The 26,352-nt window shown below is 49.7% G+C and overlaps 1 protein-coding gene across 5 annotated transcripts in view; it reads right to left on the reverse strand.

Moving 5' to 3' along the window:
• The window catches only part of IL6R (interleukin 6 receptor), a 75,765-nt gene that overhangs the window by 34,412 nt on the left and 15,001 nt on the right, over positions 1-26,352 (reverse strand). For 4 of the 5 annotated variants that reach the window (XM_063694672.1, XM_055360574.2, XM_004026818.5 and 1 more), the window contains exons 2-6: positions 17,288-17,536; positions 16,118-16,241; positions 12,019-12,200; positions 11,564-11,730; positions 10,601-10,742 (exon numbers count right to left, since the gene is read on the reverse strand). In XM_063694672.1, coding sequence (XP_063550742.1) covers positions 10,601-10,742; positions 11,564-11,730; positions 12,019-12,200; positions 16,118-16,241; positions 17,288-17,536 — 864 coding nt within the window. Of the gene's footprint in view, positions 1-8,613; positions 9,271-10,600; positions 10,743-11,563; positions 11,731-12,018; positions 12,201-16,117; positions 16,242-17,287; positions 17,537-26,352 lie in introns of those variants that run through there. The other variant, XM_019023160.4, reaches the window with a different exon arrangement.

Consider the following 26,352-nt stretch of genomic DNA (forward strand, 5'->3'; position numbering starts at 1 on the left):
AAGTATCCAAGCGAAAGCCTGGGCCTTAACCGTAACAGGCAGTGAGTGGAATGCTCTGGATTTCAAAACATTTTCTTGTCAGCTCATCATTTTTCCATCAAGAATTCTAAAATTCCACAGAATGGTTTAGACAAAAATCACGAGCCTCGCTGGGCCAGGAGTAAGGACTAGCAAGGAGGCAGGGAGAGGGTGACCCTGCTTCGGCGTCAGGGAGGGTTTCCAGAATTCCTGGAGTATGCCGTCACCAGTAAGGGGGAAACCACACACCAGCAGCACCAGAGGAAGTATAAGAATGCATCCACTCTTCCCATTGTACAGAGGGGAAACAGAGGCCCAGAGAGGGAAAGCGACTTGTTCAAGGCCGCACAGCAAGTGCGACCTGAATTGAACCTAGAATTCATGGGAGGGACCCAGTTTATTGTTCCTTTGCATTCTTCCCAGCCCAGCAGAGGACAGTTACACACTCATAGCCCAGGGTATCTAAAGGATGACCTGAGGGCATGGAGGCACTAGAATGAAAGCTAAAATCAGAAGACAAAGAAGACGGGGGCAGGCCGGACTCACACCTGTAATCCCAGCACTTTGGGAGACTGAGGCTGGAGAATTCCATGAGGCCAGGAGTTTGAGACCAGCCTGGGTAACATAGTGAGACCGCATCTCTAAAAAAAAAGAAGAAGAAAACAAGAAGAAGATGGGGCAGCCCTAAACAGAAAATATGGCTGCCCATGGATGCTCGTGCAGTTCAGCAGTTTTCCAAACCCAGCCAGAGTCAGCTTCGTCTGGAGCCTTGAAGGCTCCACCTTGCTTGTTGCCTCAGAACCATGGAAATGGGACCCAGTCATTAGGGCTTTTTTTTTTTTTTTTGAGACCAAGTCTCGCTCTGTCGACTGGGCTGGAGTGCTGTGGCGCGAACTCAGCTCACTGCAAGCTCCGCCTCCTGGGTTCAAGCCATTCTCCTGCCTCAGCCTCCTGAGTAGCTGGGACTACAGGCGCCCAGCACCGCACCCGCCTAATTTTTTGTATTTTTAGTAGAGACGGGGTTTCACCATGTTAGCCAGGATGGTCTCGATCTCCTGACCTGGTGATCCGCCCGCCTCAGCCTCCCAAAGTACTGGGATTACAGGTGTGAGCCACCGCGCCCAGCTGTCATTAGGGTTTTTTAAAGGCTCCCCATACTATACTCAAGACAGATGCTTCAGGAAGAAAGTTTCTACCCTCAGTCCTGACCCCCAACACAGCCTGTGGCCCAGAGAATGCCCAGTAACCTCTGGCGGCTCAGGTTTCTGGGGTTAAAGTGGGAATGAACCACAAAGCCACAGGAAGAGGGGAGGAGAGACCGTGGGACCCACAGGCTCAGTAGCGCCAGGCAGCTCCTCCATGCTGAGCAAGGGGACCCTACTTCACACCTTTCCTCGCAGCCTTTAAACCACCCAACAGACAGCTCATCACTGCTCCTCTATTCGTGTAGAAACAAATAAATAAACCTCACTGAGGAGCCTCCTGAGGAGAAATGACTCACCTCCAGCTGGGTCCCAAATGCCACCTGGGATAGTCTGTGGAGAGAAGCCTAGTGGAGACAAGTACAGAAAAGGCTGTGTGTACAAATCTCCACAGTGTCTGGGTGCCAAAAACGCCCCTCATTTTGAGGTTTCACCCTTCCTCATTTGGGGGGGGGCGGGTGTGGGGGGCAGTTAAGGAGTCTTTTTGTTGTTAAGACAGGGTCTCCCTCTGTTGCCCAGGCTGGAGTGCAGTAGTGCAATCATAGCTCATTGCAGCCTCCAACTGCTGGGCTCAGGTGATCCTTCCACCTCAGCCTCCCACTTAGCTAGGACTACAGGTGTGCACTGCTATGCCCGACTAATTTTTTTTTAACTTTTTTTTGTAAAGACAGGGTCTCCTTATCATGCCCGGCTGGTCTCTATCTCCTGGGCTCAGGCAATCCTCCCCCATCAGCCTCGTAAAGTGCCGGAATTATAGGCCTGAGCCACCACGCCTGACCAAGCATCCTTTCTTTTATGAAATTATGGTGATGGTAAATGCTAATAGCTATTTATCACTTACTTGTTACATTTTATGTCCTTACTTAGCAAAATTAAAAGCTGGCAACCAGCTGGGCACGGTGGCTCATGCCTGTAATCCCAGCACTTTGGGAGGCCGAGGTGGGTGGATCACCTGAGGTCAAGAGTTAAGACCAGCCTGACCAACATGGAGAAACCCCGTCTCTACTAAAAATACAAAATTAGCCGGGCATGATGGCGCATGCCTGTAATCCCAGCTACTCGGGAGGCTGATGCAGGGGAATCGCTTGAACTCAGGAGGTGGAGGTTGCGGTGAGCTGAGATCACGCCATTGCACTCCAGCCTGGGCAAAAAGAGCGAAACTCCATTTCAAAAAAAAAAAAAAAAAGCTAGCAACTTTAATTAGTCCCCAGAATTGTTTTTGAAATTTTACAGACCCGTGAAATCCCAACATTTAGGAATCGCCCAGTTGTGCACAAGGATGTCAGGCGGATAGGCAATGGGAGGATGAGGGAGGAGTGTCGTGGAGAGGGGCACAAACAGTGGAGTGCAACAGAATGGCTGACTGCTAGATGCTATTGAGATGTGGCAAGAACCCAAACCAAGGCAGAGACATTTGGTGCGATGTGCAAGCTCCTGGCTGGGTAGCTGGGTGGGTGGGGTGTCCCCTGGACAAGCAGGGCAAGGAGATCTGTGAAGGGTGTGATATGTTTGGTTTGGGTCATGCGGAGCACCTGGCACAGGAGGGAGGATCTGGCCAGAAGTCTGGGCCAAGTTGAAGACATGAATCCAAAGCTCAAGAGACAGGTTTGGCAGGAGATATGGGTGAAAGGCAGTCATGCTGGCATTTATTGCACCCTTGTCATGTGCCAGGCTCTGTGCTAATTGCTTCTCACCTCACTGAAGCCTCACAACCCAGCAAGGCTGGGGTTTGGGTTTTTTGAGGCAGGCATTATTATTCCCATTTGACAAATAAGCAAACTGAGTCTCAGTGAGGTACTACTTCCCCAGGGTCGTGCTAGTCAAGGGCAAGTGCAGCAACTAGACCCAGTGCTGCCTGACTCCAGAGCCAGTGCTCTGCACAAAGTGGCAGGTGATGCAGTGGAAGTGGGCAGGGCCCCCAGTGGAATGTTCCAGAAAACAGGGCAGAGAGGGAATTCAGGGATGCCACATGGATAAGTGAACACGGCAAAATCTCTCCGGAAATGTGTAACCAAGGCTCTTTAACCCCAGAATGCCCCACTTGGGAGTGCTGCAGAGAGGAACAAAACAAACTCCTCCAGAATGGATGGCCAAAGAGTTTGAGAAGATAATATGTAGCTGGAGGCACTGACCGCCCAGTCCTGGCTTCAGGGCACCCCCTCATGTGCAAATGCAAACCTTTGGTATCACCTCCTCCAACAGGTGTGATTCCCATTCTTGGGGAATAGGAGAGGGAGTTAAAGGGATTATTTGTGAGAAGCAAGGAAACCCCCTTATACCTAATGGGCTTTTCCCAGGCATTTTGCCCCACGCCCTCTTTGAAAAGGGGCTCCAGCCTGGCACAGTGGCTCATGGCTATAAATCCCAGAGCTTTGGGAGGCTGAGGCAGGAGGATCACTCAAGGCCTGTGCAACATAGGGTGACCTCATCTCTGTAAAATATTTTTTAAAAAATTAGCCTGGCATCATGATGCATGCCTATAGTCCTAGCTACTCAGAGGCTGAGGCAGGAGTTCAAGGCTGGAGTGAGCTATGATTATGCCACTGCATTCCGGCTTGGGCAACAGAATGAGATACCATCTCTGAAAAAAAAAAAAAAAAAAGAAGAAAATGATTTTGTGATTCCCCCAGACTCAATGTTGATGTGACAGGGAGAACTCCCATCAGGAGAGGATAAATTCAGAACTCCCGCTTGAGAGAAAGCTGCCGACCATGCGCCCTGTCCACAGGTACCAGCCTGTTTTTCCTGCCCTGCACAATTTCCATGAGCCGCTGCTGCAGGTGCTGACAGACGTGACCTGGCCTTGCTGGCCAAAGCAGGACTAAGACAGAGTGACCCTGGGACCCCCAACTTCATACAAAAGGCTATCCTGGGCTACAGTCTGTGCGGGGGCCAGGCCCCAGCCTCAAGGGGGCAGCACCTGCTGAAGTCCAGGCTCCAGAGCCCCCCTCTATGGCATTCCACTTCCACTCCTACAGGGGCCCACCAAGGCCGGCCTCCACCTGTCCCACTCAGACCACCCACCCACACACGTGTTGGCCTCACCAAGCAGCTCTCTGCCACCCTCCCCTTGCTCACAGCTCCGTGCCTTTGTACTCTGCCTACAATCCCCATTTTCTGTCTGGGACCCTCCTACACATCCTTCAAGACATAATTCAATTGTCACCTCCTCCATGAAGCTTTTCCTGCCATCTCTAAACTGCCCCAACAGAACAGTCTGCTTACGGCCTTATCGTGATGTGAACACCATCTATTACATATTAGACATACTACAGTGGGGCACGCACCCTCCTCCAGCCCCCTCAAGCACATACTAAAACCACCAGGAAAGCTTTCTCAAACCACCCACTCTACTTCCTCCTCCAGATTCCAATGCAGTGAGTTCACGATGGCATCCAGGATAGTGATTCTGGGATGCCCCTGGTCCCACTCTCCTCCCAAGAACCAGCACTGTCCTGTAATTGCTGATCCCCTTACAAATGCAGTATGCTTTAGCATTTCTAAAGAATATTTTTTCATCAGACTCACAAAAACTCTCTGAAGGGAACAAGATTGGTGCTATCATCCCTACTTTACAGATGACAAGACTGAGGCTCTGAGAGCTGAACTAACTTTACCAATGTCATACAACCTGACTCCCAGGTGCTTCCCAGGACCTCCGTGTCTCCCAAAGGCCACCACTCCCACACCTAGGCTGGGAGGCAGGTGCATCCTGTCTGTCTGGGCCTTAAGAGCTGAAGGTCCTTGGGGTGGGTAAGCTCACCCCACACGGTGATACAGTGTTTAGTACACTGATGTGTCCCTAACAGCCAAATAACCGTGGTCCATAACACACACCTCACCTAGTGCTCTAACCTTCCCCTTATTTTTCAGAACTGCCCGACAATTTCCAACCTGAATCCCCCTCTTGCGTCAAAATCATCCAAGTTCCTCTTGCTCTTCCCTTAGCAGAGAGGGGAGCAGCAGGTTTCTTTCTTGGATATATTCACCACTGGGTTTTGAAGACTTCCCCTGCCTCAAACCACACATGCATAGGGTGGAGGGCTCAAAGTCTTCCGCTCCTTATATGAGAAGAAACCGACTGTTCTATCTGAGCTCCCACAGAAGCTGTGTCTATGCCAAAGAAGCATATCCACCTGAGGCTGGAAAGTGGAGACCGTACCCAGTGCTGGCCAGACAGCCCCCACCACACCATCTTCCAATAGAAGGAGAGTGTCAGCAACTTAAAGAGGGACATCCAAAAATGAGACCAGATTCAGGGGAAGGGGGCCAGAAAGGTGAAGAATTCACAGACCATATCATGTAACAGCCTGAGAAGAGGAGCCCAAGCAGATGCAGGTCTGGGAACTCCAAAAGAATTCAGAGAGAGTAGACTAGGAAATTTGTCATTGGTTATCCCTGAGAACAGAGCAAGGGCCAGTGAGGCCAGAGTTAGGTTCACATAAGAAAGAACTTTCTATTTGAATAGATATTTCTCCAAAGATATATGAATGGCCAAGAAGCACATGAAAAGATCCTCAGCCTGGGTGTGGTGGCTCACGCCTGTAATCCCAGTACTTTGGGAGGCATAGATGGGCAGATCACTTGAGGTCAGGAGTTCAAGAGCAGCCTCGCCAACATGGCAAAACCCCATCTCTGCTAAAAATACAAAAATTAGCTGGGTGTGGTGGTGCATGCCAATCTCAACTACTCGGGAGGCTGAGGCACGAGAATCACTTGAACCCCAGGAGGTGGAGTTTGCAGTGAGCTAAGATCGCCCCACTGCACTCCAGACTGGGTGACAGGGTGAGACTCTGTCTCAAAAAAAAAAAAAAAAAAGACATTAATCATTAGGGAAATGCAAATCAAAACCACAGTGAGATAACACTTCACATCCATAAGGAGGACTATTGCAGCAAAATGAAAAATAACAAGTGTTGGCAAGGATGTGGAGAAACTGGAACCCTTATACACTCTGGTATAAGTGTAAAATGGTGCAGCCACTGTGGAAAACGGCATGGCATTTCCATGAAAATTTAAAAATAGAATTACCATATAATGCCACAATTATAATTCTGAGTATATACACAAAAGAACTGAAAGCAGGAATCTAAACAGATATTTTACACCCGTGTTCATAGCAGCATTATGCACAACCAAAATGGGGAAGCAAACCCAGTGTCCCCTGACAAATGAATGAATCAACACAATGTGGTAACTCTACACAATGGAATATTATTCAGCCTTAAAAAGGGAGGAAAGTCTGACACATGTTATACCACATGAATAAACCTTGAGGACATTATGCTAAGTGAAATAAGTCAGTCACCAAAGGACAAATACTCTCTGATTCCACTTATTTGAAGTACCTAGAGTGCAGCCTGGGCAACATGGTGAAACCTTGTCTCTACAAAAAATACAAAAATTAGCCAGGCATGGTGGCAGGCGCCTGTAATGCCAGCTACTCAGGAGGCTGAGGCTGGAGAATTGCTTGAACCCGGGAGGCAGAGGTTGCAGTGAGCCAAGGTCACGACAGTGCACTCCAGCCTGGGTGGGTGACAGAGTGAGACTCCGTCTCAAAAAAAAAAAAAAAAAAGAGAAAAAGAGAGAGAGAGAAAGAGACAAAGGAAGGAAGGCAGGCAGGTAGGCAGGCATGCAAGCAAGCAAGCAAGCAAATGAAGTACTAGAGTAGTCAAACTCACAGAAAAAGCAAGTAGACTGGTGGTTGCCACGAGCTGGGGGAAGGAGTGGGTGAAAGGAAAGTTACTGTTTAACAGATTCTGAGTTTCAGTTTTACAAGATGAAAAAAGTCCTGGAGAAGTAAAGTGGTGATGGTTGCACAACAATACTTAATGCCACAGAGCTGTGCACTTAAAAATAATATAAATGGGCAGGGCGCGGTGGCTCACGCCTGTAATCCCAGCACTTTGGGAGGCTGAGGTGGGTGAATCACCTGAGGTCAGGGGTTCAAGACCAGCCTGACCAATATGGTGAAACCCCATCTCCACTAAAAATACAAAAATTAGCCAGGCATGGTGGCCAGGTGCCTGTAGTCCCAGCTACTCGGGAGGCTGAGATAGAATTGCTTGAACCCGGGAGGCAGAGGTTGCATTGAGCTGAGATCACGCCACTGCACTCTAGCCTGGGCGACAGAGCGAGACTCCGTCTCAAAAAATAATAATAATAATATAAATGGTAAATCTTATGTACATTTTACAATTTGAAAATTTTTAGAAGAAACTTTATAAAAAAACAAGATTGCTTTTAAGCTGCTTGTCACAAGCTTTAAGCTGCTTGCGACTATCTGAACTAAGTGGTTGGAATAAACGGTAAAATAGGGGTCAGCCTATATTTGGAATTCCTATTCCTCTGCACGATGTTAGAGCTGATTTTTCCCCCCTTAAAAAGGCCCCCAAAGCCATACTGATGCTCAGCATTCAGATAAATGAGTGTGTTTGGCTCAAAGTATACATAAATCAAAGAAAACCATGGACAGGTCAATACGATCTACCCTGAAGGATGCACTGATTTATTAAAATGGTCTCCCTAAGTAAGATATAGTAGTTAGGCCCCACTCCTTGTCCAGGTCTGAGCAGGAAAAAAGCTTTTGAGGAGAGGGCCCAATAGAAAGCTGCCTCCTGTCCTTGATGAACGAGGAAAGTGCCAACAAAGATGGAAGCCGGCACTTCATATTATTGCATCCAACTAGGATTACACCCTAAGCCCCAGCATACTCCTCTGGCTCTCCCCAGGACAGGAAAGACAAGGGACAAGGACCCCACAGTACAAAGCCATTCAGGAGGAAGAGCCATCGCCCCACACCACCCAATCTGGGGGAAGAATGTGCAGCCCATAGATAAAAGCCTTCTCTCCCTGGGGCCAGGGCTGGGAGAAAGTGGCAGGGGTAGGGATGGGACTGATGTCAATTCTACCTTTTCTTTTTTATCCATACTTACTCAAATAAATGGGTATCTTATTCTTTTTTTTTCCTAACTGCCAAGTATTTAAGAATGATTAATTTGGTTCAACTACGCCACAGGGCTAGAAACATTTGACCCCAAAGTGAGCCATGAAGCCATTCTACAACAAAAACGCTGGGAACAATAAAAGAGATTGCTGCAAGGGGTAGTAAGCTCTCTGTCTCTGGAAGCATTTAAGCAGAGGCTGGCTGACCACTCTCTGGGTTGTGGTCGGGGAGATTCTTGCATTCTAGGTCTGCTAAATCCTAACCTTTCATAGCAGGGTGTTGATAGATAATGTCTCAAGTGGTTTTATCAGGAAAAAAAAAAGCCATATAAGCTTGTTGTTTAGAGTTAAGGAGGGCACCAACAGAGGAACTAGAAACAGAAAGAGTCAAGCAGCTTCCTTAGAAAGCAGGACTAGAAATGGAAGGCATGGGACAAGGGACCACTGCTCAGTGTTATAAGCTGTTTATTACTTCTTTGCCATGTGCATGTATTAATTTGATTAAAATTTTAAAAGTTTAGGCCAGGCACGGTGGCTCACACCTGTAATCCCAGCATTTTGGGAGGGCGAGGTGGGTGGATCACGAGGTCAGGAGTTCAAGACCAGCCTGGCCAACACAGTGAAACCCCGTCTCTACTAAAAAAAAAAAAAAAAAATTAGCCTGGCGTGGTGGTGTGCACCTGTAGTCCCAGCTACTCAGGACGCTGAGGCAGGAGAATGGCGTGAACCCAAGAGGCAGAGCTTGCAGTGAGCCAATATCGTGCCACTGCACTCCAGCCTGGGCGACAGAGCGAGACTCCGTCTAAAAAAAAAAAAAATTTAAAGTTTAGTCAGGTGCAGTGGCTCACACCAGTAATCCCAGCACTCTGGGAGTCTGAGGCTGGTGGATCACTTGAGGCCAGGAGTTCGAGACCAGCCTGGGCAGCATGGTGAAACCCTGTCTCTACAAAACATTTAAAAAAAATTAGCATTGTGGCACACGCCTGTGGTCCCAGCTACTTAGGAGGCTGAGGCGGGAGGATTGCTTGAACCCAGGAGACAGAAGTTGCCGTGAGCTGTGATTGCACTGCTGTACTCCATCCTGGGCAACGAGGAGAAACCCTGTCTTCAAAAAAAAAAAAAAAATTTAAGTTAAAAAAAATTTCCGACCGGGCACAGTGGCTCATGCCTATAATCCCAGCACTTTGGGAGGCTGAGGCGGGCGGATCACAAGGTCAGGAGATTGAGACCATCCTGGCTAACACGGTGAAACCCCGTCTCTACTAAAAAATAGAAAAAATTAGCTGGGTGTGGTGGCAGGTGCCTGTAGTCCTGGCTCCTCGGCAGGCTGAGGCAGGAGAATGGCATGAACCTGGAAGGCAGAGCTTGCAGTGAGCCAAGATCATGCCACTGCACTCCAGCCTGGGTGACAGAGCGAGACTCTGTCTCCAAACAAACAAACAAAACAACAACAACAACAACAACAAATTTCCATGGAGTTTTAAAATATATATATTAATCAGGCAGTTACTAAATAATAAGTTTCCAAAAGTAATTGACAACATGGGGAATATTACATTTATATATATAAATACACACACACATACATGTACCTAGAAAAAGGAAAGCAGCATACTAACATGTTCTCACTGGTTTTCTCTAGGGAGTAAAAATACTGGTGATAATTATTCTTCATATCTTTCTGGAATTTTTCATGCTCTAATTTCAACAATCCCCAATGGCAATTATTACTACCTTTAACATTTGAAAAAAACAAAAAGCCCTAGATTAAATACGGCTAACTTCTCTGCAGTGCATCCCTCCAGCTGTGGTGGGATTCCCACCCGCCTGCCCTGAGTCTGGGCTGGCAGCTGAGGATGAGAAGCCACAGGGAGAACCCAGGGCCTCGGCCACCAGCCAGCACCATCGTCAGACATGTGACCGAGGCCACCTCAGACCATCCCAATCTGATGGCAGCTGCATTCCTGATTCAGGCAAGACCAGCAGAAGAGCTGCCTAACTGACTGTATTTTTGAAATTTCAAGCCGATAAATGATTGTCGTTTTTAAGCCACTAGTTGTTTGTTTTGAGACGGAGTTTCGTTCTTGTCACCCAGGCTGGAGTGCAGTGGCGCGATTTCGACTCACTGCAACCTCCGCCTCCTGGGTTCAAGAGATTCTCCTGCCTCAGCCTCCTGAGTAGCTGGAATTACAGGCACCTGCCACCACGTCCAGCTAATTTTTTGTATTTTTCGTAGAGACAGGGTTTCACCATGTTGGCCAGGCTGACCTCAGGCAATCCACCCGCCTCAGCCTCCCAAAGTGCTGGGATTACAGGTGTGAGCCACCACACCTGGCCTAAGCCACTAGTTTTGAGGCAACTTGTCACATAGCAATGGATACCTGATGCAATGACAGTTGAAACATCCCTTCCTTTCTCAGTGCCCACCGCAGTACCTGTCCAAGGCGTGCCCATGGCCTCCGGGCTCCACTCGCTCCACTCGCCTTGCCCGAACTCCTCCTGGGCACGAAGCTGCACCACGTGCCTCAGGCCGCTCCAGGCGTCGTGGATGACACAGTGATGCTGGAGGTCCTTGACCTGAGGGCGGGGGCACGGTGACTCTGGGGAGGGATCCAGGATGGTGCTGGGCAGGTAGCACCCCAGTGGGTTGGTGCCTTGGCCAGCCCTGTGCTTCAGCTGGCGGAGGCCTCTAGAGGCTCCCACAACCCCAGAGGCTCTGCTAGAGAGGGGGTTGCCCTCAGGGCCCACGGAAGCTGAAGCAGAAAGTCCCTGCCCCACCCATGCACTATAGAATCCTGCAAGCCACAACCCTTGACATGTCTACAGCCCAAATCTCTTCCCACATTGCTCTCCTCACAGACAAGCCTGGGAAGAGGAGACTGGCCTGGCATTATCCTTTTCATTTAATAAATGATATACCACCAAGGCTCAGAAAGCTTAAAACATTTATCCAAAGCAGCGAAGGTAGCCAATTGTGAAGCAGGAACTAGAGCCTATGGTTTTCTTTTTAGTACCCTTTCTATTTTTTTTTTTTTTTTTTTTTTTTGACATGGAGTCTAACTCTGTCACCCAGGCTGGAGTGCAGTGGTGTGATCTCTGCTCACCGCAACGTCCACCTCCCGGGTTCAAGGGATTCTCCTGTCTCAGCCCCCAAATAGCTGGGATACAGGCGTGTGCCACCACACCCAGCTCATTTTTTGTAATTTTAGTAGAGCTGGTATTTCACCATGTTGGCCAGGATGGTCTCGAACTCCTGACCTCAAGTGATCCGCCCCCCTTGGCCTCCCAAAGGGCTGGGATTACAGGCGTGAGCCACCACGCCTGGCCTCTAGTACCCTTTCTACTACGCCTAAGCATCTAGGGGCGCCTCTCTGACCAGAAGTAAAACATAAATTTACCATCCAAGTTGTGAATGTCTTTGACCGTTCAGCCCGATATCTGAGCTCAAACCGTAGTCTGTAGAAAGATGAGTTCCAGGAGTGGGGGTCTTGCCAGGTGACACTGAGCCAGCGGGGGTTTCTGGCCACGGCAGTGACTGTGATGTTGGCAGGCGGATCAGGCTGCACTGTGGGAAAAGGGAGCATGACTCCTTTGCAGCACCAAATATAGTGTAGAGAAGCCCATGTAGGCTGAGATCCCAGCAGGCAGGGCCCCACCCAGCCCCGTTCAGTCCCCATGCACAGCTCCACAAGGGCCTGCTTTATCATTGCCACACCTCCCGGCAAGCAACGCCCAAAAGGCACCAACTCACCAAACCCCTCAACCACCCCTTCCCTGCCACTCTGAGAAGTCGATAAGGAGTATTAAATCAAAAGAGAAGGAAACTGCTGGAGAGGGGGAAGAGCGTACGTACAGATTCCACAACCCTGAAAGGTTTGAGTTTTGCTGAACTTGCTCCCGACACTACTGGCGACGCACATGGACACTATGTAGAAAGAGCTGTCTCCCTCCGGGACTGCCAACTGGCAGGAGAACTTCTGGGACTCCTGGGAATACTGGCACGGCTCCTGGAAGTCTTCGGCTGGACTGTTCTGACTGTTAGACACAAAACAAGGGCAGGGCTCGCCTGTCAGTTTCGCACAGACTCAAGACGGGAGAGAAGGGGGAAGTGGAATCCCGGGGTTTGAATCCCAGCTCCAGACTTATGAGCCCTGTGCCTCTAAGTCTCCTTTTCTCATTTGAAAATAGGAATATTAATACTACTTACCTAGTAGGGGTTAAGTTTTTGTTTTGTTTTGTTTTTGTGATAGAGTCTCACTGTGTCGCCCAGGCTGGAGTGCAGTGGCGCAATCTCGGCTCACTGCAACCTCCGCCTCCCTCCCAGGTTCAAGAGATTCTCCTGCCTCAGCCTCCCGAGCGTGCCCAGCAAATTTTTGTATTTTTAATAGAGATGGGGTTTCACCATGTTGCCCAGGCTGGTCTCGAACTGCTGACCTCAGGTGATCTGCCCGCCTCAGCCTCCCAAAGTGCTGGGATTACAGGCATGAACCATCACACCTGGCTGGTTCTGTTAAGACTGAGAAATAAGGCCGGGCGCGGTGGCTCACACCTGTAATTCTAGCACTTTGGGAGGGCAACGCAGGCAGATCATGAGGTCAGGAGTTCGAGACCAGCCTAGCCAATATGGTCTCTACTAAAAATACAAAAAAAAAAAAAAAAAAAAAAAATTAGCCTGGCGTGGTGGCACATGCCTGTAGTCCCAGTTACTCAGGAGGCTGAAGCAGAAGAATCACTTGAACCCAGGAGGCAGATGTTGCAGTGACAGAGACTGCACTCCAGCCTGGGCGACAGAGACTCCATCTCAAAAAAAAAAAAAAAAAAAATTGAGCAATAAATGTAAAATCTAGAGATGAGGAAACTAGCTGGATTTACAAATATATATAAACATGTAGCCTAGCGCCTGGCACGAGGGGTGAGGGGAGCTAGGCTGGAGGGCTCAGCTAGTCACTCAGGCATTGGTCGGCTGGCCAGCTCTGGTCTCCCGCTGGGCCTGTGCTCTTGGCACTGTAGGGGATATAGAAATGAATCAAGAGAGGCCCCACCCTGCCTTCAAGGCACTAACAAAAAAGATCTGTCCTCAGATGACTAGACACCCAGCAGAAATGCCACTCCAGAGACACAAAAAGTGCTAGAGGGGTTCTGGCAGGTGAGTCCAGAAAAGAATTCTGGGTGACTGAAGACATTCGAGGTGAGTCAGCCACCATCCCACCTGGCCTGGAAACCTGAGGCTTCACCCTCTTATGACACATGTGGGCATGTGAGGCCACGTCAACCACTCACCCTCCGGCTGGGGTGACGAGTCTGCCACCTCTGACTTGGGTTCGAACCCTGGGCTCCTGCTGAATCCAGCACATGGGACAAACCCAACCTTTCCAGGCTGAGTTAAAGCCCCTTTCCTCCTTCCCCCAACACCACCCAGGCTTCCACCCAGCCACGAAGGCAGGGTCACCGACTGCTTTACGTGTGTGCCCAGGTGGGGTCAGAGGGCCGGGGCTCAGTCTTTTTGGCCCGCTTCCTCCCACTGCCCCAGCACCGCACCTGGTCCAAGGCAGAGGCTGAGCTCACCCATGCCTGTGGAAGAAGGAGGGAGCAGTGCTGCAGTTGGGCAAGGGTATGAAAGCAGACACACAAGAGAAAAAGCAGAGCTCCCAGTAATCCCTTTCCAGGGGCCTGTCTCTTCCAGGCCCTGCAGTGGCCTGAGGTCTGGGTGGGGCCTCAGTGGGGGCTGGGGCCCCTGAGGCTCTCGAAGCCACTTCCCCTGCTCTTTCCTCACTTCAAAGGCGCCCAGTGGCCATGCTGACTCTTCAAAGCAGATGGAAGCAAAGGCACGAGGCTGCTCAGGAGGACAAGCACTGTACTCTCTCCCACTCCCGCTGTCAACATGGAAAGTATTCCAGTCAAGCCGGGCGCGGTGGCTCACGCCTGTAATCCCAGCACTTTGGGAGGCCGAGACAGGCGGATCACCCTAGGTCAGAAGTTCGAGACCAGCCCCACTAACATGGTGAAACCTCATCTCTACTAAAAATACAAAGATTAGCCAGGCGTGGTGGCGTGCGCCTGTAATCCCAGCTACTCAGGAGGCTGAGGCAGGAGAATCGCTTGAGCCCGGGAGGCGGAGATTGCAGTGAGCCGAGATCCCACCACTGCACTCCAGCCTGGGCGACAGAGCGAAACTCCATCTCAAAAAAACAAAAAAACAAAAGTATTTCAGTTGAAGTGTCAGAAATGACAGAGCTTTCCACAGGCTGGCCTGGGAAGCTGCCAGCCACTGTCTCTATCCTGCCTAATCCTATCTATGGTACAAGCCTTTGAGGTACCAACAAGGTGTATCCTTCGCTGGGCTGTGAAGCTATCCAGGCTTGGGGCATGAGCTGACAGTGCTAATGGCAGCTGCATCATTCACAGATGGTAATCTGCACTTTTCATCATAGAGGACAGAACAAAAATATGACTGCCAGGCGGCCCAGTAACTCTATGGAAACAGACCCAAGTGGGAGCTGAACCACCCTGTTGAAGTCACTGCTCTGGCTTTCTGATACAGTAGTCCTGCCTTATCTGAGGTTTTGCTTTCCAAGATTTCGGCTACCTGTGGTCAACTGCGGTCCAAAAATATTAAATGGAAAATTCCAGAAATAATCACTTCAGAAATTTTAAACTGCCCACTGTTCTGAGAAGTGTGACGAGATTTCACGCCGTCCCGCCCAGGACGTGAATCATCACTTTGTTCAGCATTCCCGCGCTGTGCATGCTACCCATCACTCGTCCTGACATCCACCGCCATCATCATGGCTCGGTGACCCAGAGTCACCCAAAACAGCTGATCCTCCTTCTAACACATGGTCAGAAAGTCCTAGTAGCCTAACACTGAGTCACAATGGCTACATCATTCACCTCACTTCATCCCATCATGCAGGCATTTCACAACCTCATATCATCACAAGAAGGGTGAGTACAGTAATAAGACATTTTGAGAAACAGAGAGACCACATTCACATAACTGTTATTACAGTATATTGTTATCACTGTTCTATGCTATTTTTAGTTATTGCTAACCTCTTACTGCACCTAATTTATAAATTAAACTATCATAAGTACATATCTATAGAAAAACATACTATATATAGGGTTCAGCACCATTTGCGATTTCAGGCATCCACTAGGGGTCTTGGAATGCGTCCTCCTTGCCCTGTATTCTGATGACTGACAGCTCAAACTCAATTGTAAACCTCTGGACTAGGGAGACTGTGGCTCTGGGATGGAGACCAGCAAAACTGCAGAGGCAGATTTGTTTTCAGCATCTTCCACCTCCTCTACATCCATGCCTGAACCCATCCCAGGTCTTCCCACATTAAGCCGTCTTCCGGTGATGATGCAGAGCCCCCAGGCAGGCGTGACTTCTCCCTCCACGGCCCCAAGCTCCCTCTCCCCCGCCCATCACCGCTTTCTCTCTCGTGCCTTTATCATGGAAATAGCCTGATACGCCCACAAGGGCCCAGACACTGATAATGGTCTGGCTGTGCTACACCCCCTCCCAGGGGCATTTGCATGTTTTTCAGAGCAACGCCCATAATCTTCGGACTTTGAATGAAATCAGACAGACTGGGATTGAATTCCCAGCAGAGCCACTTACTAGCTAAGTGAACCAAACCTGTTAATCAGTCTCTGGGCCTCAGTCTCTCCATCGGTTAAGTGAGAAAAATAACGCCCACTTCCCATAGCTGTTGTGATAACCAAGGTCAAGTGAATAGGACAAGGTTCCAAGCACAAGCACAGTGCCTAGCTCAGGGGGGGCAGTCAAATGTAAATCTCAGTTCCCTCTCATCTCCTCTTCCTCAGCCTGAAGGAATTAATTCCTAATGATAATGTTTTGAAATCACCTGAACCAGCCCCTCTCTGGGGGGCCTCGGGAAGGAGGGAGCCAACATGCACATAGCTCAGCCCAAGATACTTACAACTTCCTCACCAAGAGCACAGCCTTGGTCGTCAGGGATGGGGTGCTCCGAGGACCCCACTCACAAACAACGTTGCTGAGGGGGCTCTTCCGGAAGCAGGAGAGCTGGGGCTCCTCGGGGGGAACTGAAAGGAAAGCATTGCAGGTGTCAGCAGGCGGGCGGGGATCCTGGGGCACACTGACCTCGCAGACAGGGCAGCCTCCCTTGAGGGAAGCACGTGGCTAGGCCCCTCGGCCCCAGCCCTGGAGCCAGTCAGGACCCTGGCCACACTCAGCCACACATGAATGGAATCGCAGCTGGGAAATTAAAGGACACCAAAGTCCTCCTTTCAGTCTGAGACACGGATCCGGGACAGGGGAAGGGAAGAACCTCAGGGCCAACTTGTCTGAAGGGGAGAGAGGATGATCGAAAAAAAGGGCTTTGGAGTCACACAGACCTGGCTGTGCGGCCTTGGGCAAGTCCTAGCTGCTCTTCAGTTTCCTCATGTATAAAATAAACTGATGATAATGTAATGATGATGGAAATGATGATAAGCCTGCTTTCCCTGACAAGGCTGCTGAAGGATTACAAGAGATACAAGGAAGAAAGTGCCTTGGCATAGGGCTCGGCACACAGGGCACTGGTTCCAGGAAGTCTTTATCTAGGTATGAGGGAGCTAAGAACTTGCTAATTCTAAAAAAATAAGAATAGCTAATTTGAGAGCTTAGGATGGGCTATGCAGACTTTTTAGCAGCATATGTGTGTGATATACACACATACACACACACACATACGCAAATTCACATACACCCCCTTTGCAACAACTCTAAGGTAAGGTAATAAAATTAACCTTATTTTGCCAAAGATGAAACTGAAGGGTGGAGAAGTTAAGCTGTATGTGAAGGAGCAGGATTCAAACCCAGGCTGCCTGATTCCGGGCCCCAGGCTATTCACCAGTTCACCAGAAGTCCTAACTCCCAAAGCCAATGTTCCCCACCAGTCAGACGCTCCCACTCCCACCCAGCAGCAGTCTTTGCCAGCATCTGGATGGCAGACATTGGTGAGCCCTCCCCAAAATTCTTGCGCCAAGGAAATGGCGGGAGTTTGAAGGCTCAGACAGGGACTGTCTGGAATGCACAGAGCCTCATTTCTTACGGGAACTATCTCCGGGAGCTCTGAGGCACAACTCACCATCCACCAGCAAGTGCACAGTCCCAGCTGGGTGGCCGGCCCGGTAGCATGAATAGTTTCCAGAGTCGTGGAGCTGCACCGACCTCAGCAGCAGCCTCCTTCCCATGCCAGCCCATCTGCTGGGGTGGGAGCCTGCAGCCGGCTTCCTGAGCACCCAGTGAACAGTGGCATTGTCTTCCGGCTCTACCCCTGGGCAGGTCAGAGTCACGCTGTCTCCTGGCAGACTGGTCAGCACACCTCTCGCCACCTCTGGAGGAGGGAGAAGACACTTGGTGAGCCCATAGCCACTGAAGAAGGGGGCTTCATTCTGGTCTGAGGAAGCCACGAGAGGCCTCAGTGATAATCATGAAGTGGCCCAGGCTACCGTCACCTCTGCCTGGATTAGGGCAGCATTCTTCTGGTGACCTCCCCAACCTGGTCTTCACCATCCAGCTGCCTGGGAGAGCCTTCTGAAGCCACGATCCAGCCGCTCCACTCCCTGGATTAGAAAACCCTTCAAGGGCCTGCCACCATCCACAGGATGAAGTCCGAGCTCCTCAGCGTGGCCTGCAGGGCCCTTCTGTCCTTGGAGGCCTCATCTCTCCCCACTCCTTAGAAGGTGTGGAGCCCTCCCCTCAGCTCCCCTCACTCTCCTCCTCACACTCATTCTTCCTACATCATCCCCACGACAACTCCTCCTATTCCAGGTCTCGGCCTAAACATCGTTTCCGGTCCCCCAGCTCCACTAGGCCCTCATTCTGCAATACGTCACCCACACGCTGCCATGTAATTACAAATTCCGTGTCTCTCTTCCCCTCAAGACTCCAAGCACCACAGGAGTAGGCACCCTGCTTTGTTCTCCGTTATATTCCAGTGCCCGGGACGTTGCCTGGCCCATGGCAGGAGTCTGCTGAGTACTGGATGAATGTGTGAATGAATGGATGCCGTTAGGAATGAATGCCAGGCACCCAAGTGCACACGTACAGAGGAGGTTTCCAAATCGCAGGGTATTCATGGCAGAATGCCCGTTATATAGTTGGTAACTGAGGCACAGAGGAATCAGGAGACTGGCCCAGCTGCACAGCTGGGGTAGGAACCAGGGCTTCTGGTTCCCTGTTCCATGCTCCCTCCAGTACCCTATGTCTACTACAGCAATGCTGTGTTTACTCTAGGGACCAAACAGGAAGGTTAAAAAAAAATGCATTCTCTACCCCTTGAAAAAAATTGGGTGTATTCTACTACTCAAGAAAAATAAGATTAAAGATTAAAGGAACAAGTACACTTTTCTTGAGTAGCAGTTATAGAGTCATAGAATCTAAGATAAAAATTAGCCCAACCACCTTGGACTCATTTATTAACCAATCAATCAAATTAGTCCAACCAGCTAAGGAAACAGAGGCCAGGGAACACAGCCAGTTTTCATGTAAGCACACTTGGTCCTTCGAACCAAATGCATAACCATTTATTAGCAAGCAGTAGCAATAAATCTGGCCAAAGATTTCAGAGAGGACCAGCAGCTGCTGAGTGCCTGACCTCACCTCCTCGCCCATGCTCCTGGGACTCAGAAGCAGCACAAGGCTCTCTGCCTGGCCTGCAAATCCCTTCTTGTTTATGAGGCGTTTTTATCTCATACTTGGCAGGCTGTCCTTCCTTTCACCCCATCCAAGGTGGCTGTCAGAGGAGGGAGTAACGATCAGTGACTCCCAGGCAGACAACACCCCTAAAGCTGGTGAGGTTGGAGTCCACACTGGCTACTGGCCACAGTCCAGGGACAGAGACATAGACATCAAAGGGGCGGAGACAGCTCTGCCTGGCATTGGGCCCTGTCTAGCTATACAGATACCCTTCACACTTCCCTCTCACTTTAACACCTGGAGCCAGAGTCCTCCTCCCTGGCACCCTCTACCTCGAGGCTGGCAGAAAAGGGACAGATATAAGGCCATCATGGCAGCCGGTCATCTAAGGTTTTCTCTGGTCACCAACAGACCTTGGGTAAGAAAGCTGGTTGAATTGTCACCGTGCAGCCAGGCGAGTTTGGGCAGCTTCCTGAGACACCTATGGCCTTACTTTCTCCCATGGTGGGCAAGTCCTGTGTTTGATAAACATTTGAGGAGGCTGCAGCAGCCAGGCACTGGCAAGGAAGACACAATCAGGCATCCCAGAGACCTGCCCTTGAGAAACGGGAGACACATTCACTGCTGCAAGGCCAGGACACAGCACACAGTACTCTCCTGGTCCTCAGCAAAATCTGAGTCCCAGCTGGGCCTCACACCTGTAATCCCAGCACTTTGGGAGGCCGAGGCGAGACGGATCACAAGTCAAGAGATCGAGACCATCCTGGCCAACATGGTGAAACCCTGTCTCTACTAAAAATACAAAAAATTTGCTGGGCGTGGCGGCAGGCTCCTATAATCCCAGCTACTTGGGAGGCTGAGGCAGGAGAATTGCTTGAACCAGGGAGGCAGAGCTTGCAGTGAGCCGAGATCACGCCACTGCACTCCAGCCTGGGCAAAAAGAGCGAAAGTCCGTCTCAAAAAAAAAAAAAAATTCTGAGTCCCTAGAAGGTGAAGTTCACTGAGGGCAATAAGGGGTAGACTGCTACTGCCCAGAGGGCTTGAAAGGGTTATAAAAAGCCACAACTACAGTATAGCTTTCACACAGAATCTTCAACAATATATTTTTAGCATTGCGAACATTGTTTTTAATGTATTACATAATATTGAATACATGCAAATTCATATATATAATGTATGTAAAAGCTACATACATAAAAGTTAATTTATGAAGCATAAAATACCCAGGAAAGCCCACCAACCTAACTTTCACTACCCATGCATCCCTACATTTTTCTTAACTTTGCTTCATTTTTGAGCTTCATATAAATGGTTTGAATATAGTCTTCTGCTGTGATATGCTTTTCTCTTTTCTTTCTTTTTTTTTTTTTTGAGACAGAATCTCGCTCTATCACCCAGGCTGGAGTGCAATGGCGCGATCTTGGCTCACTGCATCCTCAACCTCCCGGGTTCAAGCAATTCTCCTGTCTCAGCCTCCCGAGTAGTTGGGACTACAGGCACACACCACCATGCCCGGCTAATTTTTTCCTTTTTTTGTATTTTTAGTAGAGATGGGGTTTCACCATATTAGTCAGGCTGGTCTTGAACTCCTGACCTCAGGTGATCCACCCGCCTTGGCCTCCCAAAGTGCTGGGATTACAGGCGTGAGCCACCACGCCCAGCTGTGCTTTTCTCGAACTTCCTTTGTGTGTGTGTGTGTGTGTGTGTGTGTGTGTGTGTGTGTCTGATACAGGGTCTCAGTCTGCTGCCCAGGCTGGAGTGCAGTGGCACAATCATAGCTTTTTGCAACCTCAAACTCCTGGGCTCAAGCGATCCTCCCACCTTAGCCTCCTGAGTAACTGGGAGGTGCACACCACCATGCCCGGCTAATTTTTTAATTCTTACTCTAGAGACAAGTTCTCAATATATTGCCCAGGCTGGTCTTCAACTCCTGGCCTCAAGCCATCCTCCTGCCTTAGCCTCCCAAAGTGCTGAGATTACAGGCATGAGGCTCTGTGCCCGGCTGCTTTTTTTTTTTTCTTTTTCTTCAGACAGGGTCTCACTCTGTCACTCAGGCTGAAGTACAGTGGCACAATCATGGCTCACTGCAACTTCTAATTCCTGGGCTCAACTGATCCTCCCACCTCAGCTTCCCAAGTAGCTGAGACTACAGGTACATGCTACCATGCCTGGCTATTTTTTTTTTTTTTTTTTGAGAGATGAGGTTTCACTATATTGCCCAGGCTGGTCTCAAACTCTTGGCCTCAAGCAATCCTCCTACCTGGGCCTCCAAAATGTTCGGATTAGAGGGATGACCACCTGGCCCGGCCTCATTTATATGTTTCTCTGATTCACTGACACATAGTTCATTCAGTCTCACTGCTATGTAATATTTCGTTGTGTGACCCTATCATTCTCTCACTGAGGGAGGTTTGCGGTCATTCCCATTGTTTTGCCATATCAAAGAGGGTGGCTATCAACTTTCTCATGACTCAGTGCACTTGCCCAAGAACTTCCCTAAGAGTGAAACTGCTGGTATTGGCGTGTGTGACCCGTGTCCTTTTCCTTCACTAAGGGAGGAGACCACCCCTCATATTGTCTTATGCCCAATTTCTGCCTCCAAAGAAAGAAGTAGTAAAAACTAAAAGGCAGAAATGAAATCCACAAGCAGACAGCCCGGCGCCACACCCTGCGCCTGGTAGTTAAAGATCGACCCCTGACCTAATTGGTTATGTTATCTATAGATTACAGACATTGTATAGAAAAGCACTGTGAAAATCCCTGTCCTGTTCTATTCCATTCTAATTACCGGTGCATGCAGCCCCCAGTCACGTACCCCCTGCTTGCTCAATCAATCACAACCCTCTCATGCGGACCCCTTTGGAGTTGTGAGCCCTTAAAAGGGACAGGAATTGCTCACTCGGGGAGCTCGGTTGTTGGAGACATGAGTCTTGCCGAAGCTCCCGGCCGAATGAAGCCCTTCCTTCTTTAACTCGGTGTCTAAGGGGTTTTGTCTGTGGCTTGTCCTGCTACATCACAACTGCACACACGGTCCAGTGCATTGAACTCCAATGAGCACCTGATGGAGGCAGCAGTTTACCACATCCAGTCTACATCTTGAAGTCCATCAGTGCCTGAATGCGGTTACGTATGGAAGATGCAACGACACTTCTAATCGGTGCATCAATATTTCCACTTTTCCATTTTCCACTGGATAAAGCAGCTGTCAAGATAAAACCTAACACGGATTTCAAGTTCCTGCACAAATGACAAACTTGTAGGAGCAAAGATGGAAACAGTGCCCAAAGAGAACTGCTCCCAGTGCAATGCTTGCAATATCCCTTCCTCAGCTGATTAGCTGATTAGCAGAAATCAGAATTCACATGGCATGCAACAGACACAAGTGCAGGATGCATGAAGGTCTAAGGTAGGCTAGGGTCAAGGACCACTGCAGCTCATCCAATCACTGGCACTTTTCACATGGCACAGTCCTCAACTATATAAAGGTCCCTTCCCCGACCATGGTGACAACACTGGAAGCTCCTGGTCATCACTCATCAGAGAACTTAGTAGGTGCTTCATGCATGTTTGTTGAATATAGGGCATGTTAGGGGTGCCCACAGGGACAGGGTCTCGGCACCAAAAACTCCCAGGCGCACGGTTTGCAGGTGAAGGGGTCTAAGTGGTGCCCTCTCGTGTTGTGTGATGGGCAGGCCCCAGGCTGGGGGGCAGAGGAGCCCGCTGAGGCAAGAAATAGACTCCTGGAGCCAGAGGAAGCTCTCTTTTCTGCTTCTGCCTTTGCCAAATCCAGTAAATGTCTTTCTGGTCATTTCCCCTACCCCAGTTCAGCGGGAAGCTCTTGCCATGTTTAGCGGCCAGCCTGAACAATAGCAGGGGCTGTTCTGCTCCTGCACTCACTAACAATGGCCAAAGTATCAGAGCAGCTCAGAGAAACACCAAATAAAAATACTTTTTTTTCCCTCTTCCACAAAAGCAGAGCTGCAGGGAGCAACATAATGGCCACTTCCTCTGCCAAGGAACTTGAGTAATGGCTTTCTGAATCTTAAAAACTGAGTCACTATTTTTTAAAACAGGGAATGATTAATTATAAACCACCCATTGGCAAGTATTGCCTGTCACAGCCCTGCTTCAAAATATATTTCCTCTAGAACCTGCGAACAACACTGTGTTAACTACGCTTTTAAAAGCACTGTATGCAGAATGATCAAATAAATACTCATAAAGACCATAAGAAAATATACTTGCTAAAGTCAGAGTGGGCAGCACCGCCCCTTCCCTCCCACCCACTCAGCCCTCTGCCTCCTGACCCAAATCTCTGACTCAGTACCCCTGACAGCCGGGTGGCAGTGGGGAAGCCTCATGGGTGACTCTCAGAACAAGTAACATTCATAGAAGTGTCCTCTCCCTACCTCTGCCCTCCTCTCCAAATGATGGTGCTAGAGGTGATTTCTTTCTCTTCCCTGCATCTTTCTGTAGTTTTTGAATTTTCTATAAGTTGCCTATATTGCTCTTATAATGAATATATATATATATATATATATATATTTAATTAAGCAAGCTACATAGCCTGGGTCTGTGTGAGTTAGGATTTCTAGGAAGGAGGGAGAGGGCACGGCAGAGCGCAGTGGGCACTGAGGGATGTCGGGGGGTGAGGGTGGATTTTTCAATACAAGCAGCTTCCGAGCACCTTCAGGCCAGACAGTGCCACTTTGCCCTTGCACTGCTGAGTTCTCTCACTGTCACTGTCACTGAATTCTGCACCCATAGCCCAGCTTTCCCCTGTAGGCCTGATTCCCTGGTGGACACAAGACACCATCCCTGGGCTCAGCCTTGATTCCTCCCATCTGTCTGTTTTTCTGTTCCCTGGGAATCTGCTGGGGCCCTCCCTAAGTAGGCCCTACCAAAGAGGAGGGCCAAAAGGAAGAGACACGATGAGGAACCAGGTGAGGAGGGGGCTCCTGAGAGCAGTCCTTCCTGGTCCTGGGAGATATGCCCAGTCATTCTCATGCTCCCACCCCGGCCTGACACAGGCCTTGCATAGTAGGCCCTAGGAGACGGGGCACGCGGGGGCGAAGGCGTGGCTGGTGCACACACTGAAATTTAGCAAAGAGCACACAATCAACGGAGCATTTGTCCGTGAGCAAGTGCTCAGCATTTAGAGCCAGGATTGCAAGCCTATGCCTGTCCCTTCTTCAAGAATTCAATAATTTTTGTGCACCCATGATGTGCAAGTTCAGAAGTTCCTAATCCAGGAAAAAAAACTCCATATTGAAGTTACTGAGCATCTACAATGCACTGGCACTCCTTCCTATCATTTCCATATCGTAATCTTCTTTAAACCCCACAAAGCCCTAGAACTTAAAACTATCTGTAATACAGGCCAACCTGATATAAATGTCTCCAACATACTGAGGGAACTGAGAAGAGGGATCAATTATTCTAAAGGGGGAAGAGAGATTTTATTGGGGCCTTGATAAATGAGTGGGGGTTTGATAAGTGGAGCCACAGGGAGTTACTTTCCATAAAGAGAGAACAGTATATGCAAGGCATTAAGAACTGAGTCACCAGGCGCCGTGGCTCACGCCTGTAATCCCAGCACTGTGGGAGGCCGAGACGGGCAGATCACCTGAGGTCGGGAGTTTGAGAGCAGCCTGACCAACAAGGAGAAACCCCATACTAAAAATACAAAATTAGCCGGGCGTGGTGGCACACACCTGTAATCCCAGCTACTCAGGAGGCTGAGGCAGGAGAATCACTTGAACCCAGGAGGCAGAGATTGCAGTGAGCTGAGATTGCACCATTGCACTCCAGGCTGGGCCACAAAAGTGAAACTCTATCTCCAAAATAATAATAATAATAATTAAAAAAAAAAAAGAATTGAGAGTCACCAGGCATCGTGGCTTACGCCTGTCATCCCAGCACATTGGGAGGCTGAGATGGGAGGATCATTTGCGCCCAGGAGGCTGAGACCAGCCTGGGCAACATGGCAAAACTCCATCTCTACCAAAAAACTCTAAAATTAGCTGGGCATGGTGACACATGTCTGCGGTCCCAGCTATCTGGGAGGCTGTGGCAGAAGGATCACTTGAGCCCAGGAGGTCAAGGCTGAAGTGAGCTGTGATTGTGCCACTGCACTCCAGCCTGGGACCCAAAGCAAGACTGTGTCTCAAAAAAACAAAAAACAGTGAGAGTTCTGGGGAGGGCTGGTGTCTGGAGTATCTGAAATGCAGTAAGGAGGGAAGGAAGACCTACAGGGGAACATGGAGGGTGTGAGCACCCTCAAGGAGATCAGGCCTGACTCCACAGGCAGGGGGACTTTTGGTTCCTCTGTGGCCCCTTCTGAAATGCTATGCCTTTGCAACCCAAGAGCCTGGGTTAGGTTGGAGGCCATCCTGTGCTGCCAGCTGGCCTGGGCAGTGGGGACCCATGTCCCTGCTCAGAAACCCAGGCGGTGGGATGGGACTGGCAGGCATGAGCCAAGCCTGTCAAAAGTATGTGCAGGCTCAATGGCTTCCCCACCTCTCCCCGCTGCCCCACCAACCTCCAGGACAGGAGCATTCCATTGCTTCTTGTTTCTGTTCTCTTCCAATCTCCCTGAGAAAAAAACCGACTGTCCCCTTCCCCTCCTTGGCTCCTGTGCATCATGAAGCAGCGCAGAGGCAGGAGGGAGGAAGAGCACCCAAGGACTGCACCAAGGCCAGGGTCACATACAGGGAGGGAGCAGCTTCAGCCCAGGCTAAGAAGGAATGGGATTCTGCGGAGAGGACAAGGAAGCACCTCACCTGGGACTAAGATCACAAAAGGAGGCAGTATTGCTTCCAGAAAACAAACCCCCAAGCTCCTCCTCAACAGTCAGTGTTGGTGTCTGGTCTGGTCTGGTCAGTTTAATCACTGACTATTAATTGTGTGGGGTTGGGCTGACACAAACTTACAGTCTGCCTTGATTTGTTCTTTAATATAAAGTACATCTCAGTAGGGTGCAGTGGCTCACGCCTGCAATCTCAGCACTTTGGGAGGCCGAGACGGGTGGATCACTTGAGGTCAGGAGTTCGAGACCAGCCTGGCCAACATGGTGAAACCCTGTCTCTACTAAAAATACAAAAATTAGCCAGGCTTGGTGGCGTGTGCCTGTAATCCCAGCTACTCAGGAGGCTGAGGCATGAGAATCGCTTGAACCCGGGAGGCAGAGGCTGCAGTGAGTCGAAGGCTGCAGTGAGCTGAGATCGCACCACTGCACTCCAGCCTGGGCGAGACTCCTTCTTGAAAATAAATAAATAAATAAATAAAATAAAGTACATCTCCACAAGCAGGAGGCCCCTTGGTGTAGAGGAAACAGCTCTGTGCTGTCAGGTGACCTGAGTTCTATTCCTAGTCTTGTGATGACTCACAGGCAGCCATGGGCACGTCACCGCCCCTGGCAGAGCCCACTGGCCTTCTCTGTGAAATGAGGATTCAGACTGTGACCTGTAGGTCCCCCACAGGCCCCCACTCCTGTGGTCTAGCATCCCATGG

The sequence above is a fragment of the Gorilla gorilla genome, chromosome 1 (assembly GCF_029281585.2).
Source record: "Gorilla gorilla gorilla isolate KB3781 chromosome 1, NHGRI_mGorGor1-v2.1_pri, whole genome shotgun sequence".
Classification (NCBI taxonomy): Eukaryota; Metazoa; Chordata; class Mammalia; order Primates; family Hominidae; genus Gorilla; species Gorilla gorilla.